The sequence below is a fragment of the Malus sylvestris genome, chromosome 4 (genome assembly GCF_916048215.2).
Source record: "Malus sylvestris chromosome 4, drMalSylv7.2, whole genome shotgun sequence".
Classification (NCBI taxonomy): Eukaryota; Viridiplantae; Streptophyta; class Magnoliopsida; order Rosales; family Rosaceae; genus Malus; species Malus sylvestris.
The window spans coordinates 844,342-863,714 of record NC_062263.1 but is presented as its reverse complement, the minus strand read 5'-3'; the positions used below and the strand labels follow the sequence as shown (position 1 = coordinate 863,714).

Genomic DNA, 19,373 nt, shown 5'->3' with positions numbered 1-19,373 from the left:
TGCTCCCCGAATCTCGAGAGCCAGACCCCCAGCATGATTGCTTTCTCAAAAATCGAAGAAGCATCGTTCTCCGAATCTCGAGAGCCATATACCACATACCACTCTTTCAAAGTGCTCTGACAGAGTTAAAACATGTGAAGCTGGCAGCTCCCACTACCGTGCTATGACCAAGCAGGGTAAAGGAATAGCATTACTACTTGTTGTTAGGGAGACTCCTATATATGTCGACCTCCATCCCCAACGGACAGGCAGACCTGCAAAAATGCTTAACCCTTCCTCATATCTGAGAGGGCACTCCCAACGAAGCCTTTCGAAATATTCAGCTTTCTTTCCCCCCGATAATACCTCTGCAAACAAGCTATACTAGAGCAAGAATATCTCATATCATCAGGGTTAAAAGCAAGAGTATCCCATATCATGCTTTTTCCCTGTCTTTTCCTTTGGCCTTGTTTTTACCTGCAAGACAAGGAGAAAGAGAGCAATCAGTCAGCACTTGAAATCAAGCTCCCAACCAGGAACTGACTGCCTGGAACCCCTTACCTAATTACTTACCTGGCATTGCTCTCGAGTACTCATCTTCAACATCTTATGTTTCCAGGGAAGATACCGCATCTGCTTGAGGAACAGATAGGGCAAGTGCGAAGGATACAAGGAAGCATGTGGAGACAAGCGTAACAGCACACGTGCCTATACATCCATTACTCTGTCAAAAGCAAAAGTATCCCATATCAGCAGGGTCGAACGTACTCTAGATTTGATGGACTTGTTTTGACCCTCAAATTCTTCAGTCGGCCTTATACTCTGGAGGAAACCAGAAAACCCTCCAGCTCAGTTCAAGAATAAGCCTGTGGAAACTTCAAAAGCAAAAGTATCCCATATCATCTCTTCTCATTTTTCTTCTCTTTATCCTTCATGCTGCTGCAAGATGGGGAGAAGGTGAACAATCAGCCGGAGCTCTGATTGCTTACCTTGTCTGTCACCTCTTTCAGCAGATCCCCTAGCTCGGCGACTTGGGGGACTCCTACTACATGGTTTGTATCGCGCTTGACCAAGCCTGAAACTACAAGTAAGCTTCAAGTGAAATTGATACATTACCTTGTGCATCTCCACCAGTTAAAGATACCACCCCTGGATGGAGGAAGAGTACTTCCAGAGAAGCTGCCACATCTACCTATGAGACAGATAAGACAAGTCAAGATGATACCACACTCCGATACTTAGAAGTTTCGTGATTACGAGATCATTCTCCCACAATATTTCCTAATGTCATTTGTACTCTAATGTCATTTGTACTAAATCATTCACTTGTACTCACTAAATGAGAGCTTAAACCTATGTACTTGTGTAAACCCTTCACAATTAATGAGAACTCTTCTATTCCGTGGACGTAGCCAATCTGGGTGAACCACGTACATCTTGTGTTTGCTTTCCTATCTCTATCCATTTATATACTTATCCACACTAATGACCGGAGCAATCTAGCGAAGATCACAAAAAGCGACCGTTTTCGCTACCTATGATCTATCTTGCAAGAGAACGGAGAATTAGATGGAGATCTCAACTATAGAATACGAGCTGGATGGATGAAGTGTAAGAGTGCATCCGGCGTGTTGTGTGACCGTCGTAGGCCATTGAAGCTCAAGGGAAAATTTTATAGGACGGCAATAAGGCCAGCGATGTTGTATGACACAGAATGTTGGGCGGTGAAACATTCAACACGTACACAAAATGGGTGTAGCGGAGATGATGATGTTTCGTGGGATGTGTGGGCACACGAGAAAGGATAAGATTGAGAATGAGGATATCCGAGGTAAAGTAGGAGTAGCCGAAATTGAAGGAAAGATGAGAGAAAATCGGTTCCGGTGATTTGGACATGTGCAAAGAAGGCCGACTGACGCTCCGGTTCGAAGATGTGACTACGGGACAGAGGTTCAGGGCCGAAGGGGTAGAGGAAGACCTAGGAAAACTTTGGAAGAGACTCTAAGAAAAGGCTTAGAGTACTTGGATCTAACGGAGGACATGACACAAAACCGAGCGCAATGGCGTTCTAGGATTCATATAGCCGACCCCACTTAGTAGGAAAAGGCTTTGTTGTTGTTGTTGTTGTTGTTGTTTGAAGATGATATATAAATATGGCTTAACATTGTTCATTAAAAAATATTCTTGCACGCTATAATTTTGAACTGGACTATGTTCATTCGGTTGAAGATGTCCTACAAAAAACGTGCTAAACACTTACTAACACAGCTATACATGTATTCTTTTACACATTTTCAACAAGACAAGCAAAATTCACGTATTTCATACATATTTCTCATTTTGTTTTTAAAAGAAAAGAAACTTGCCCAAAATTCACGTATTGCATACATATTTCTCATTGCAGCCCTATTTTGAATTGTGACAGATGGAATCATAGAGCTAGGGTTTGAAGTTGGCGTAAGACGAGATGCTAAGAATGAATACAAGTTGCGTCGGGAGATGAAGGATTCAAAATGGAAGACATTACAGATTGGCAGAGAAAATTTGAGAAGAAAATCGCACAAGAACAGTGTTTGGTGAGCAAGAAAATGAGGGAAAGTGAGAGAAAAAGATCACAATAAGTCGTTATACTCCGATGATTAATATCATGTGAAGACGTGTAAAATAATCTTTGTATTTCATAAAATCAAAACTGAATATGTTCAATTGGTATTTATGCATAAACTTAAACTTTCAGTATCAATTTGTACATTAAAAACTCAAATATTTCAACTTCTAGTTCACCATGATTAGAATTAGAAAAAAACTACGAGGAGGAGAGAGTGAGTGAAGAAAGCGCAGGATGAAAAGGTCTGGTCATATATGAGTTAAGGGAGAGATATTCTTTTGAAACCAATACATGTTATCTCAATAATACTACCGATGATATAAATGTTGTCATGAATTCAAATAAAACATCATATAATCGTTAGATAATTATCACATGGTGTCACCGGTTACAACAAAGAATCTCTCAAGTTAGACTTTCTATTTCAGCTTTTTAGTTTTAAATTAGGGAGACTTTGGATGCGGTCCCTAGTTATGAACAGTCTTTGACTGAAACCTTGTTGGTTTTCAATTTTTGATCCAAGTCCCTGAAATTAATTAATAATTTATTTCTATGTACGTTACTATATTTTTTAAATTAAAAATTAAAATTTATAGTTGTTTATAGTAATGAGATTTTAAATAAAAAACCATAATTTGTGGGATTAAAAATATTAAAATATAAATATACTATTGTGTGTGTGTGTGTGTAAACATGGGTACCTTCATAAAAAAATAACCAAAAAATTATTGTATCAAAACATGGGTACATTCTTCAAAATGGGTACATTTAGCAAAAATAAAATGGGTACAAATAAATAAAAAAATATGGGTACAATACAAATAAACTTTAAAAGATATGGGCACAAAAAGAAATTAATATATGGGTACAAATTAAAAGTAAAAGGAAAATTGGTACAAATTAAAAAAGGGTTGCAAATTAAAAATGGGTACAAACTAAAAAATAAAAATAAGGGTTGCAAATTAAAAATGGGTACAAACTAAAAATAAAAATATATGATAAAAAATTTAGCCATAAATATAAATATACTAATTGTAACATTTTTAATATTAAATGAATATATTTAGAAATAAAAAATATTTTATTATTGAAATAATTAATGATATTATTAATACAAAGGACCTTGATCAAAAATTGAAAAGTAATAAGGTTTTAATCAATAGAGTAGTAAAAATAAGGATGAAAACCTAATTACTCCTTTAAATTATTAATGGCAAAACAAGATTTCCAAAGTTTGTTGGGTGAGGAAAGCAAAAGTGATGGGTGCTACTAGGAGCTCTCGATCCCATACCTAAAGACTAAAGCAAGAAACCCACTGTAACAAACTATAACAAACTGGTTACAGCAAGAGAACCATATCACCTCAGGTCCTCAGCACTGATATGATATGGTGTGTGGCTTGTGTCATGATTGTTTGGTAGAATTACACAATTCTTATCAATACTCGTTCGCATTTTACGAACTCTGTAGTATACACGAAATTTCGTGCAAACCAATAAGATAAGACCATGTCCATGTGTATAGAAAAATTTGTGTGTTAATAGATGTCTAGGTACAACACCTCTTGAAAATATTACTCTATTAAATCGTCGACATTTCCTAACACACAATTTTTTTTTTTTAGGGGGCGCGGAATTTCTTCAATATTTCGTTAATTTAAGCGTGGTGAACACTTAATTTTGGACTATATTGAAATTTGATCAAGGACCATCTAGCTTAATGCTGAACAAATTCATATCACGAAAAGTGTTATGTGGTCAGTGATTTTCGAGTTTGGTAGGGAAGGAATCGACGCTCGTTTTGTGTTTGGTATTTCTCAACGAGCTTGAACTAGCAACACGAAAATCTTTGAGTATTTGGTGTATGGTTTGCCAAAGAGGTTATCTAATTTCAATGGCTTGAACTTGCTTCTTTTCTGAATGTTCTCTTTGCTTGAATGCGAGTCTCGTATTTAAGAGAAGGAATTGAGCTAATTAAACACATGTTAAGGAACTTGAATAATTTGTGATGATTTTACATTAGTGATGTTGGGCTTTTGAGACTTATTTGGTTGAATTTGGATTTTCCTTCGTTTTGGGCTTTTGTCATTCATGATCCATGAGTAAATCTTGGGGTCATTTAGTCAGTTTAACCGCAGCTATTAAAGGTTAGAAAGCAAATTTTGTTGAACAGGTTAAAAAGTAAATAAAATTAAACATAAATATTTTGAAATGTCATATGAACTTATATATATTTTTCAGTTTGTCATATGAGCTAAAATTTTACGCGACTTGTCATATCAAAATTTTCGAAATTATTAATTTGTTATCCCACCCTAACTCCGTTAAGTTTTCTATCTAAACTAATCACGTGCATTACACATAACTTGTGCTCATGATTATTCCCGAATTTTGACCATTTTTACAAGTTTTTATTTTTATTTTTATTTTTATACAATAACATATTTACACTAGAAGGTGGAGGAATAAATTGGCATCGGACATTTGATATCCCTTTCACAAGTTATCTACTTCCCTTTGGTACGAACCCAAAATTTTGGCTAAGAAAAAAATGTCGTGTTTTTTCAAAAACTTTATAGTTAACTACTAAAAAAGTGTATTAAGCTTACTAACATAGACTTTAACTAATTACAAGTTTTGAGAATTCAACGAGGTCCATCGCATTCTTAAAAAAAGGAGTTGAAATGTTCAAAACAATCTCGAAGTGGCATGGCGCGAGTTAAAGGGTCTGAAATAACCTTGAAACCAAGTCATGTGCCTTTGCACATTACTTATTTTGGTTGAAAAACTTAGAGTGAAACGACAAATTAATAATTTTATAAATTAGATGTGACAAATCTCTTAAAATTTTAATTTATATGACAAATTAATAAAAGTGTATAAGTTCATACATTTTAAAAATAAAAATAAAAACCTAAATGTAAATGGAAAGTAATCTCAATCCAATGCATACATAACAATTCAGATACTAATTAGTTAACATAAATCAAGCAAGCATAAACAACTATATATAACATGTGTTCATACAGAAACAAAAGAAGCCTCGGATTGAAACTGACAAAATTGTTAAATATAAAATAACTGCTAGTAACAAAATTATTAGTTTCTTAAAAAGAAACTCCAAACCTGTCATCCTCTTCATTTCATTGAATCCGGTTGCAAATGTAGGATTGTTCCGCTAAATAAAACGTTCATTTTCATCCGTAGTATCTAAGAAAATTGAACGCTGTTTCTCTCCTTAGTGGAGTTTAGAATTAGATACATCGTTTGTATTAAAAAAAAAAACAAATCAAAACCGGCCATATTTTCTTTGTCTTTGTCTGTTTGACTTCTAGCTTCAACATAGGAAGCCTTCAATAATTTTGTTGGGTTTCTGTTTTTGTTTTTTATTGGAAGACGTGTTGGGTTTCTATTTCTATTTAGGATAGAACTTCACTGCTGAACAGATCAGAAAAAATTAAAATTTAGACACGTATTGAGTCGTGATTAGTTATAAGCAATAGTTGCTGCTGATTTTTCAGCGGCGAAGTCCAGTTCTTCTATTTATATTTGAGTTTCGTTTCTGTTTAATTCAAACAATAATAATAGTAAAAATAGATGGGTTTGTTTTTGTTTCCACCGCCCAAAGTTGCAACCTTTAATCTGCTGCTTGTGCTGACTGTGAGTCCCGTGAGCTTCACGTTTGTCAATGGAGGAATACCGACAACCCTCGAAGGACCCTTTAAGCCTGTCACTGTTCCTCTCGACGACAGCTTTCGAGGCAATGCCGTTGAATTGCCGGACACTGATCCTCGAGTTCGAAGAATCGTCAAGGGTTTCGAGCCTGAACAAATCTCTGTCTCTCTCTCTACAACCTATGACTCTGTCTGGATATCTTGGATTACAGGTCTCTCTCTCTCTCAAGCTTTTGTTCTTTTGTTCTTTTGCTTTCTTTGCCTTGTACCTTTGGTTGGATATGTTGTTTCCAAGTTCTTATGCAGATTGAGAGTTTTTAATCTAACAAATGAGTTTTATATTTAGTTTTCACATTTTAGTGAAATTGTTTGGAGGATCTGTTAATTTCGTGTCGTAGTCACGTTGGCCAGAGTGAATGTATTATGTACTTCCACCCATGCATGCGAGTTTGGATACCCCTTTCCGTAGTTTATGTTAGATTATAAGAAGAATATTAAAGGATGGAAATGTTACTTCTTTTGGTCTTTGGATGGGCATGTTTTGGGGTGGACTTGAGCATTTTAATGTTGTAAACCAAAACTGTTAAAGAGCAAACCTGTCAGAAGAATATTGCACATGGTTTCAACACATGCCTTGACAGCTAAACTGCCCACGTGGGCTGTGCATCTGTGTTTGTGCTTTATGGGCAGTTTCTGCACTATGGGCAGCGAGGACTCCACCTTCATTTATATTTAGTTTAATGCATGCGTGTACGTATCCAATGTATAAAGCAATGCTGCCATTGCAGCAGTATGAATATATAGAAATATCAAACTTAACATGGTATCAGAGCGCAGGTAATCCTTTGCTCTGCTCTGCCTTCACTCTTTCGCTGCTATACTGTGAACAGCGACATCTGCTACTGCAGCAACCAGTGCACTGCAAGCTGCACACTCGCTGCCTTGCCGTCGCAAAACCGCTACACAGCCATCGTCGCTGCTCTACCTGTCACAGCCATTAAGCACAGCCGAAAAGCACAGCCACTGCACACTGTCTGTGAACATGGCAACTGACTCTTCCAGCAAACACACCAAATACGAAGATCCCAGCGATCCTCTTTATCTTCATCACTCCGATCAGCCTGGAGCGATTCTCGTCACACAACCATTGAATGACGAAAATTACTCCACTTGGAGCCGAGCCATGACCATGGCCCTCAATGCCAAGAACAAGGAAGGATTCATCAATGGAACCATTCAAAGGCCTGAGTTGACGTCCACAATTGAATACCAACAGTGGACTCGTTGCAACAACCTCGTGAAATCTTGGCTGCTCAACTCTGTCTCAAAAGATATTGGTGCAAGTGTCATCTACAACAATGTTGCAGCTGATATTTGGAATGAGTTGAAGGAACGCTTCTCTCACACAAACAGTGTCCATCTCTTCCATATCGAACAAGAGATACATGGAAGTGTTCAAGGAAATTTGAACATTGGTGCATATTATACCAAACTGAAAAGTTTTTGGGATGAACGTGATGCCTTGTGCGCTCTCCCAACCTGTGCATGTGGAGCTGCGAAAGAATTGATGCAGTTTCAGCAAAGTCAGAAAACCATGAAGTTTCTCATGAGTCTCAATGAATCCTACGCTGCAGTTCGTGGGCAACTCTTACTTATGGATCCTCTCCCTGCTGTCAACAAAGCTTTCTCACTCATTATTCAAGATGAGAAACAGAGAGCAGTCTCAATACATGCTCCTGGACGGTCTTCAATCACTGATGCCGCAGCTTTCGCCGTGCGGGACAACATGCGAAACTCTGGTAGGAATTTTTCTCCTAGAAATTCCCATTTAAAATGTGGCCGTTGTGATGCAACCGGACATACTTCAGAAACCTGTCGTGCACACCTCAAGTGCAACTACTGTAATTGGAGAGGTCACACCATAGACCAATGCCGCAAATTGAAAAAGGCAAAGGACAACAGCGATAAGGGAGATTATCAAGATCGCAGGGGTTCCAACTCGCAGGGGTTCAACTCCAAGGCTAATCACGTTGACATCAAACCAACGCCTCCAGCAACATCTCCTTCATCCTACAGCCTCACTCCCGAGCAATACCACAACCTGCTTGCACTACTTGATAAGAGCCAGTCTAAATCCACATCTAACCATGTCGGTACCACCTCTACTATGAATGATTTATCAGGTAGAGTTCTTTGTGCTTCTCCTCTCAATAAGGGAAGGAACTGGATTTTCGATACTGGCGCCACATACCACATGGTTTGCTCACCAAGTTTGATGACCACAAACGTTCCGGTATACAATCGACAAGTGCACCTACCCAATCATGCACTTGCCGATATCACACATATTGGCACAGTTCGTCTCTCGAACGATCTCGTCCTTTACAACGTGCTTTGTGTTCCATCATTTAAACTGAATTTAATTTCTGTCAGCAAAATCACTAATACCTCATCTTGCTTTGTCATCTTCACTGATAAAAAGTGTCTACTTCAGGGCCAACAATCGGGGAAGATGATTGGGACGGGAACTGAACAAGGAGGCCTCTACTACCTTGATAATGTGACGAAAACCAGGTGCAATTCAGTGTCAGTTGTTACTCTTTCTGCTTCTCAGCTTTGGCATCAACGCCTTGGCCATCTTTCCAACAAAACCTTACGGGCTATCTCCCCTTGCATTAAAAATTTGAATTTTTGTAGCATTGATGATTGTTTGATCTGCCCCTTAGCCAAACAAACACGTGCTCCTTTTCCTTTGAGTTCTATTAAAACAAAAGCTCCTTTTGAATTAATTCATGTTGACATTTGGGGAGGTTACCATGTTCCCACTATCACAGGGGCACAATATTTCTTGACCATTGTAGATGATTTCACACGATGCACATGGGTTTATTTAATGAATCACAAATCAGATGCACGATCATATCTCATCACATTCATCCACCTTGTTGAAACACAATTTTCCACACGAGTTAAGGTTCTTCGTAGTGATAATGGTCCAGAATTTTTTATGACCCATTTTTTTTCATCTAAAGGCATTCTACATCAAACAAGTTGTGTCTCTACTCCCCAACAAAACGGGGTAGCAGAGCGTAAACACCGCCACTTACTTAACGTTGCTAGAGCCTTGCTTTTTCAATCTCATCTTCCCAAGAAATTTTGGGGTAATGCAATCCTAACTGCCACTTATCTCATTAATAGGACTCTCACTCCTCTTCTTCACGGAAAATCACCCTATGAAATCCTTCATCACAAACAGCCAACATATGCACATTTGCGAGTGTTTGGTTGTTTATGTTTCTCTTCCACACACCACCATAGACCAACCAAATTTGATGCAAGAGCCACACGTTGTATTTTTCTTGGCTATCCATACGGCACCAAAGGATATCGAGTTTACGACCTTCAAACGGGTAAAATTTTTATTTCCCGTGATGTTATTTTTCATGAAAATGTGTTCCCTTTTTCTTCTTCCGTTGCCGTCTCACCTGTTGTGTTTCCATATACTCAAGATATTGACTGTGATGACACCATCATTCATCCGTCCCTTCCATTAGAACAAGATTCAGTAGACCAATCCACTTCAGTCGATCCATCCTCTTCAGTCGACCAATCCCCTTCACCACCTCGTCTTAAACGCCTCACTCATGCACCTGGTTATCTTCAACAATATCACGTTGGCATTAACCTTCCTTCTCGGTCCGTCCCTTCATCTCACTCGGCATTGACCACAGTGGTAGGTACTTCTTATCCTTTGTCTGATGTACTCACATATGATCGCTTATCTGCTCGCCATCGTGCTTTCACCACTTCCATTTCAGCTGCCATAGAACCCAGTTCATTCTCACAGGCCGTACGCGACCCCCAATGGCGTTTAGCCATGGAAGAAGAACTGGCAGCCCTTGCTGCAAATAGGACATGGTCTCTTCAACCATTGCCCCCTGGAAAGCAGCCGGTTGGATGTAAGTGGGTCTACAAAATCAAATTTCGTTCCGATGGATTAGTTGAGCGGTATAAAGCACGCTTGGTTGCCAAAGGTTATAGCCAAATTGAAGGCTTAGACTATCGTGAGACTTTTGCTCCGGTTGCAAAACTGACTACAGTCCGCCTACTTCTTGCCGTTGCCTCAGTCCAACAATGGCACCTTCACCAACTTGATGTTCACAATGCCTTCCTTCATGGTGACCTTGAAGAAGGTGTCTACATGTCCTTGCCCCCTGGTTTCGGACGAAAGGGGGAAACACGAGTTTGTAAACTTCATAAATCTTTGTATGGGCTTAAGCAAGCCTCTCGTCAATGGTTTATCAAACTCTCTTGTGCTCTTAGCAAAGCTGGTTATCAACAATCCAAGGCAGACTATTCATTGTTCGTCCGAAACCATGATGGTAAATTCACTGCTCTCCTTGTATATGTTGACGATATTATCCTGGCAGGAAATAACATACAAGCAATTGAGGATATCAAGTCTTTCCTTACGAAGCAATTCAAGTTGAAAGACCTTGGCCAACTAAAATATTTTTTGGGCATCGAAATTGCTCGCTCTAGTAAGGGGATCGCTCTCTCACAGCGAAAATATGCCCTTGAAATACTTGAGGATGCAGGTTACCTTGGTGCAAAAGTAGCCACCTCTCCTATGGAGCAAAACTTATCACTCATAAAGGACGAAGGACAATGCATCACTGATCCTTATTCTTATCGACGACTTATTGGGAGACTAATCTACCTGACAATCACGCGCCCTGATTTGGTCTATGCTGTCCACATTCTTAGTCAATTTATGGAGAAGCCTCGAACTCCACACTTGGAGGCAGCCCACCGAGTCTTACGATACATTAAGCATACACCAGGGCAAGGTATTTTTCTCTCTGCAAGAAGTCCAATCCAACTGAATGCCTTTTGTGATGCAGATTGGGCCAGATGTCGTGACACACGACGTTCTACCACCAGATATTGTGTATTCCTTGGAGAATCCTTAATCTCCTGGAAAAGCAAGAAACAAAACACTGTGTCACGTTCTAGTGCGGAGGCGGAGTATCGCTCAATGGCAGCATCTTGTTGTGAAGTCACTTGGCTGAAATATGTTTTACAAGACTTGGGCATCAAACATAAACATCCAGTCAAGTTGTATTGCGATAATCAAGCAGCACTTCACATCGCTTCGAATCCGGTCTTTCACGAAAGAACCAAACACATAGAAATTGACTGCCACCTTGTACGAGAAAGGATTCAAAGTGGTATGATAAGGACGTCTCATATTTCAACCATGAAGCAACCAGCTGACATCTTCACAAAGCCACTGAGCTTACATCAGTTTACGACTTTGCTCCACAAGTTAGGAATAATCAACATCCATTCCAACTTGAGGGGGAATGTTAAAGAGCAAACCTGTCAGAAGAATATTGCACATGGTTTCAACACATGCCTTGACAGCTAAACTGCCCACGTGGGCTGTGCATCTGTGTTTGTGCTTTATGGGCAGTTTCTGCACTATGGGCAGCGAGGACTCCACCTTCATTTATATTTAGTTTAATGCATGCGTGTACGTATCCAATGTATAAAGCAATGCTGCCATTGCAGCAGTATGAATATACAGAAATATCAAACTTAACAAAAACCATTGAGTTATGTAACAACGGAAGACTTGACGGAAACTGAACGCAGTGACATTCTAGAATTCATACAACGTACCTAATTGTTGTTGTTGTAAACGAAAACTATTGAGTTATGTAGTTGCATGATGAATTGAAGACTCTCAAATCTATCTCATGATCGAATTTGCAGGGGAATTTCAAATTGGAGACAATATAAAACCGTTGGATCCGAATAATGTTTCAAGTATTGTTACATATGGAAGGTACGGATTCCCTATGGATAACCAATCAACGGGGTATTCCCTTATTTACAATCAGCTGTATCCGTTTGAAGGCCTCCAAAACTACACTTCCGGAATTATACACCATGTTCGTCTCACAGGTACGAATCAGTCTTGAATCCCCTTATGAATAATTTTGTATCCTAAAATATGAAATTGTTTTATGATCTGCTCCTTAACATATAGTTGTATCCATTGTTTAATCGTTTAACTGTATTCCGTATAAGTTAAGATTCATGATTTCGAAATCAAATTAACAAAATCATCAAATGATACGCATGCATTTATGTCCACGAACGCTCGTCTGAATTTGCTTTTGTTTGGACTTACGGATGTATGATTTTGTATGCAATTCTATAAATATTAACGGGTTTGTGCAGGATTGAGACCCAACACTTTGTATCAGTATCAATGTGGAGATCCTAGCATTGCAGATATGAGCAAAATATCTTATTTCAAGACTATGCCAGCCTCCGGTCCCAAGAGTTACCCCAGAAGAATAGCTGTGGTTGGGGACCTTGGCCTTACATACAATACTACATCAACGGTCGACCACTTGTTGGCTAACGGACCTGATCTTATGTTATTGGTTGGGGACCTTACTTATGCTAACACGTACCTCACAAATGGCACTGGGTCTGATTGCTACTCTTGCTTATTCTCGCAAACTCCTATTGATGAAACTTATCAGCCTCGTTGGGATTACTGGGGAAGGTGAGTTTTTCTGTGCTTTATTGTGATGAGGGAGCACCTGGTCATTTTTCGCACAACGTACCTAATTGCAAAATTATGGTATGTTTGTTATCAGGTTTATGCAGCCGCTAGTGTCTAAAGTTCCAATGATGGTGGTAGAAGGGAACCATGAGATCGAAGAACAGGCTGGGAATCGAACATTTGCTTCTTATAGTTCGCGATTTGCATTCCCCTCCAACGAGAGTGGATCATCATCTACGTTGTTTTATTCATTCAATGCAGGCGGGATACACTTTATAATGCTCGGTGCTTACACAGCCTATCACAAATCAGGTTACTGCATCTGCTTTCCCAAAAAAGAAAATTTTCACTTCTTTCGCATGGTTATTAGTTAGGGACATACTAAGATGACTAGGTTTTCTCTCACAGACGATCAATACAAGTGGTTGGAGAAAGACTTGGCTAAAGTTGACAGAAATGTAACTCCTTGGTTGGTAGCAGCATGGCACCCACCATGGTACAGCACCTACACGGCACATTACAGAGAAGAGGAATGTATGAAAGTTGAGATGGAAGACATACTGTATAAGTATGGTGTTGACATCGTCTTCAACGGCCATGTAAGTGTTTAGTTGGAGCAAAGGAACTTGTTTTTGAAGTCCCCAAATACGTTCCAGAATTCTTAGTGGTATTAACAGTTTCCATTACATGTGCTTTGTCAAGCTGTTGAAAAAATATGAGAGTTACTTCTGACTGTTTGGAAACAATTAATGAACAGGTTCACGCCTACGAGAGGTCAAATCGAGTGTATAACTACACATTGGATCCCTGCGGCCCTGTTTACATCACAGTTGGTGATGGTGGTAACCGGGAGAAGATGGCAATTGCGCATGCTGATGAACCCGGAAACTGCCCAGAACCATCTACAACTTCGGATAAGTTTATGGGCGGCTTCTGCGCATTTAATTTCACAAATGGCCCAGCAGCAGGAAAGTTCTGTTGGGACAAGCAGCCTGAATACAGTGCGTATCGAGAGAGTAGCTTTGGCCATGGGATTCTAGAGGTACTTCCCTTTTCTCTTTGCTATGAAAACACAAACTCTTGACAGTATTACGGATAAATTATTTTCATATTTAAGTCTTTCTTTAACAAATTGCATTCAGTTTTTAGTACTATGAACGTTCATTTTCACATGCATGGAAACTAATATTCCGAATCCACGTTGAGCTGAAAAACTAGAACTTCATTGAACTGTGAAATCGTAATTCTGTGACCGCATCAACTGCTAAGGTCTCGACTCCTGATGAGTGCTGTTTAGAAAAACACTACTCGAAGCCGACTTGAAAAATGTCTGCATTTGTGTAGAAAAATAGATCCATCCAATGCAATTTGTGTAAAATTACGCGGTTACAGGATTAAGAAGTATTTCTGTGCGACTTGCAGGTGAAAAACGAGACTTATGCTTTATGGACTTGGCACCGGAATCAGGACATGTACAGCACCTCTGCAGACCTAATTTACATTGTAAGGCAGCCCGATAGGTGTCCGGTTACAGACAACGGTGCATAAACAATGGCGAGCGGGAAACCGAAGGACGTTATTGAATAATATCATAACAACAGATTGGTTCATCCCTACATTTTTGTAATACTTCTGCAGATTTCTAGTTGTGAGCCCGTGTCTTCAACTTGTGGACGACAGGGTTAAATTATCTTTCACATAATCTAATACAATTTCTTCCAATAAAATTTCATTTCTTCTGTAATCCTCCAGCCGTTTACGTGCATAGCAAACCACAATTAATAGATGCGTAGCAAACCACCATTGCAGCTTAGATTAAAAACTGATAGGAACTGATAGGTGAGTAGTGAACCACAATTGTAGCTTAGATTTAAAACTGAACTGGCTAGTACTGACCAGGGCCGGTCCTGAGATTATTTGTTTTTACAAGTAAGACTTCGATAAAATAACACTTAGAAAAAACACACCAAATTTAATAATTTAGAAACGATAATGTTAAGAAAACTAAATTTGTAGATAAAATATGGTAAATTAAATGACATGGAAGTTGTTGATTGAATTATTATTTAAGGGTTGATTAACGTGCTTATTTCTATTGATGACACAACATTTGGTTTGAGAGAAGGGAACCAAAAAACCCCGGCTTACAAGTAGATGTTTCCTCTCGAAATTTTGGAGTGCTTTTATATTAAAAAAAAAGTCAAAACCGGCCATATTTTCTTTGTCCTTGTCTGTTTGACGTTTAGCTTCAACATAGGATTTTACAGCAAGCCTTCAATAATTTTGTTGGGTTTCTTTTTTGGTTTTTTCTGGAAGGCGTGTTGGGTTTCTATTTCTATCCAGGATAGAATTTCGCTACTGAACAGATCAGCAGCAAATATCAAAATTTAGACACGTGTTCAGTCGTGATTGGTCGTAAGCAACTGCTGCTGCTGATCTTTCAGCAGCTAAGTCCAGTTCTTCTATTTATATTTGAGTTTCGTTTCTGTTTAATTCAAACAATAATAATAGTAAAAATAGATGGGTTTGTTTTTGTTTCCACCGCCCAAAGTTGCAACCTTTAATCTGCTGCTTGTGCTGACTGTGAGTCCCGTGAGCTTCACGTTTGTCAATGGAGGAATACCGACAACCCTCGAAGGACCCTTTAAGCCTGTCACTGTTCCTCTCGACGACAGCTTTCGAGGCAATGCCGTTGACTTGCCGGACACTGATCCTCGAGTTCGAAGAATCGTCAAAGGTTTCGAGCCCGAACAAATCTCTGTCTCTCTCTCTACAACCCATGACTCTGTCTGGATATCTTGGATTACAGGTCTCTCTCTCTCTCTCTCTCTCTCTCTCTCTCTCTCAAGCTTTTGTTCTTTTGTTCTTTTGCTTTCTTTACCTTGTACTTTCGGTTGGATATGTTGTTTTCAAGTTCTTATGCAGATTGAGAGTTTTTAATCTAACAAATGTGTTTTATATTTGGTTTTCACATTTTAGTGAGATTGTTTCGAGGATATGTTAATTTCATGTCGTAGTCACGTTGGCTAGAGTGAATGTACTTCCACCCATGCATGCGAGTTTGAACACCTCTTTCCGTAGTTTATGTTAGATTATAAGAAGAACACCTCTTTCCGTAGTTTATGTTAGATTATAAGAAGAATATCGTCCTTTCGAGAAAAATAAAATCTTTTAACTGTTTCCTATTTGGGGCATTGATAAATGTTTGGTTACACAGAAATCATAATTACTGTTAGAATTCAATTGACTGATGCCAGTTCATGGATGGAAATGTTACTTCTTTTGGTCTTTGGATGGGCATGTTTTGGGGTGGACTTGAGCACTTTAATGTTGTAAACCAAAACCATTGAGTTGTGTAACAACGGAAGACTTGGCAGAAAACCGAACGCTGTGACATTCTAGAATTCATACAACTAACCCTATTTAGTGAGATAAGACTTGGTTGTTGTTTTTGTAAACGAAAACTATTGAGTTATGTAGTTGCATGATGAATTGAAGACTCTCAAATCTATCTCATGATCGAATTTGCAGGGGAATTTCAAATTGGAGACAATATAAAACCGCTGGATCCGAATAATGTTTCAAGTATTGTTACATATGGAAGGTACGGATTCCCTATGGATAACCAATCAACGGGGTATTCCCTTATTTACAATCAGCTGTATCCGTTTGAAGGCCTCCAAAACTACACTTCCGGAATTATACACCATGTTCGTCTCACAGGTACGTATCAGTCTTGAATCCCTTTATGAATAATTTGTATCCTAAAATATGAAATTGTTTTATGATCTGCTCCTTAACATGTAGTTGTATCCATTGTTTAATCGTTTAACTTTATTCCGTATAAGTTAAAATTCATGATTTCGAAATCAAATTAACAAAATCATCAAATGATACGCGTGCATTTATGTTCACGAACGCTTGTCTGAATTTGCTTTTGTTTGGACTTACGGATGTATGATTTTGTATGCAGTTCTCTGAATTTTAAAGGGTTTGTGCAGGATTGAGACCCAACACTTTGTATCAGTATCAATGTGGAGATCCTAGCATTGCAGATATGAGCAAAGTATCTTATTTCAAGACTATGCCAGCCTCCGGTCCCAAGAGTTACCCCAGAAGAATAGCTGTGGTTGGGGACCTTGGCCTTACATACAATACTACATCAACGGTCGATCACTTGTTGGCTAACGGACCTGATCTTATGTTATTGGTTGGGGACGTTACTTATGCTAACTTGTACCTCACAAATGGCACTGGGTCTGATTGCTACTCTTGCTCATTCTCGCAAACTCCTATTCACGAAACTTATCAGCCTCGTTGGGATTACTGGGGAAGGTGAGTTTTCCTGTGCTTTATTTTGATGAGGGAGCACCTGGTCATTTTTCGCACAACGTACCTAATTGCAAAATTATGGTATGTTTGTTATCAGGTTTATGCAGCCGCTAGTGTCTAAAGTTCCAATGATGGTGGTAGAAGGGAACCATGAGATCGAAGAACAGGCTGGGAATCGAACATTTGCTTCTTATAGTTCGCGATTTGCATTCCCCTCCAACGAGAGTGGATCATCATCTACGTTATTTTATTCATTCAACGCAGGCGGGATACACTTTATAATGCTCGGTGCTTACACAGCCTATCACAAATCAGGTTATTGCATCTGCTTTCCCAAAAAGAAAATTTTCACTTCTTTCGCATGGTTACGAGTTAGGGACATATTAAGATGACTAGGTTTTCTCTCGCAGACGATCAATACAAGTGGTTGGAGAAAGACTTGGCTAAAGTTGACAGAAATGTGACTCCTTGGTTGGTAGCAGCATGGCACCCGCCATGGTACAGCACCTACACGGCACATTACAGAGAAGAGGAATGTATGAAAGTTGAGATGGAAGACATACTGTATAAGTATGGTGTTGACATCGTCTTCAACGGCCATGTAAGTGTTTAGTTTGAGCAAAGGAACTTGTTTTGAAGTCCCCAAATACGTTCCAGAATTCTTAGTGGTATTAACAGTTTCCATTATATGTGCTTTGTCAAGCTGTTGAAAAAATATGAGAGTTACTTCTGACTGTTTGGAAACAATTAATAAACAGGTTCACGCCTACGAGAGGTCAAATCGAGTGTATAACTACACATTGGATCCCTGCGGCCCTGTTTACATCACAGTTGGTGATGGTGGTAACCGGGAGAAGATGGCAATTGCGCATGCTGATGAACCGGGAAACTGCCCAGAACCATCTACAACTCCGGATAAGTTTACGGGCGGCTTCTGCGCATTTAATTTCACAAATGGCCCAGCAGCAGGAAAGTTCTGTTGGGACAAGCAGCCTGAATACAGTGCGTATCGAGAGAGTAGCTTTGGCCATGGGATTCTAGAGGTACTTCCCTTTTCTCTTTGCTATGAAAACACAAACTCTTGACAGTATTACGGATAAATTATTTTCATATTTAAGTCTTTCTTTAACAAATTGCATTCAGTTTTTAGTACTATGAACGTTCACTTTCACATGCATGGAAACTAATATTCCGAATCCACGTTGAGCTGCAAAACTAGAACTTCATTGAACTGTGAAATCGTAATTCTGTGACCGCATCAACTGCTAAGGTCTCGACTCCTGATGAGTATGATTGCTGTTCAGAAATACACCGACTTGAAAAATGTCTGCATTTGTGTACAAAAATAGGAAAACTAATGAAAAGGACTTGAAAACTTTGAATTTTAACGATAAGAATAAAATAAAGGGTAAAGTGAATAGTACCATGATTAACTTTTTAGTGTAAAAATATGGTTATTCGTTGAAGTAAATAGTATCAGGAGTTTTTCGTTAAATTTCCTAGAAAAATAGATCCAACCAACGCAATTTGTATAAAATTACGCGGTTACAAGATTAAGAAGTATTTCTGTGCGACTTGCAGGTGAAAAACGAGACTTATGCTTTATGGACTTGGCACCGGAATCAGGACATGTACAGCACCTCTGCAGACCTAATTTACATTGTAAGGCAGCCCGATAGGTGTCCGGTTACAGACAACGGTGCATAAACAATGGCGAGCGGGAAACCGAAGGACGTTATTGAATAATATCATAACAACAGATTGGTTCATCCCTACATTTTTGTAATACTTCTGCAGATTTCTAGTTGTGAGCCCTCTGTCTTCAACTTGTGGACGACAGGGTTAAATTATCTTCCACATAATCTAATACAATTTCTTCCAATAAAATTTCATATCTTCTGTAATCTTCCAGCGGTTTACGTGCATAGCAAACGACAATTAATAGGTGCGTAGCAAACCACCATTGCAGCTTAGATTAAAAACTGATAGGAACTGATAGGTGCGTAGCAAACCACAATTGTAGCTTAGATTAAAAACTGAACTGGCTTGTACTGACCGATTTTTCCATTGAACAATGCTTGGCCACTCAAGGATGAATAAGAACTCCTCAAAACTCTTCATGTTATCATAGAGCTTTGTGCTTAAGATTGTTAACTACATTGAAATGTTTCAGAATTGTAGAGAAAATCAAGAAGAAA

At 39.0% G+C, this 19,373-nt stretch overlaps 2 protein-coding genes across 2 annotated transcripts; both read left to right on the top strand.

Moving 5' to 3' along the window:
• Nucleotides 1-6,151: 6,151 nt before the first annotated feature.
• On the top strand, nucleotides 6,152-14,587 carry LOC126618484 (purple acid phosphatase 15-like). The gene is made up of 7 exons (XM_050286565.1): nucleotides 6,152-6,472; nucleotides 12,039-12,230; nucleotides 12,510-12,843; nucleotides 12,938-13,155; nucleotides 13,252-13,442; nucleotides 13,601-13,885; nucleotides 14,266-14,587. The coding sequence occupies exons 1-7, from the start codon at nucleotides 6,184-6,186 to the stop codon at nucleotides 14,389-14,391; spliced, it is 1,635 nt and encodes a 544-aa protein (XP_050142522.1). The 5' UTR covers nucleotides 6,152-6,183; the 3' UTR covers nucleotides 14,392-14,587.
• Nucleotides 14,588-15,317: 730 nt separating this feature from the next.
• Nucleotides 15,318-19,079, top strand: LOC126618485 (purple acid phosphatase 15-like). The gene is made up of 7 exons (XM_050286566.1): nucleotides 15,318-15,652; nucleotides 16,375-16,566; nucleotides 16,845-17,178; nucleotides 17,273-17,490; nucleotides 17,586-17,776; nucleotides 17,934-18,218; nucleotides 18,757-19,079. The coding sequence occupies exons 1-7, from the start codon at nucleotides 15,364-15,366 to the stop codon at nucleotides 18,880-18,882; spliced, it is 1,635 nt and encodes a 544-aa protein (XP_050142523.1). The 5' UTR covers nucleotides 15,318-15,363; the 3' UTR covers nucleotides 18,883-19,079.
• The last annotated feature ends 294 nt before the right edge of the window (nucleotides 19,080-19,373 follow it).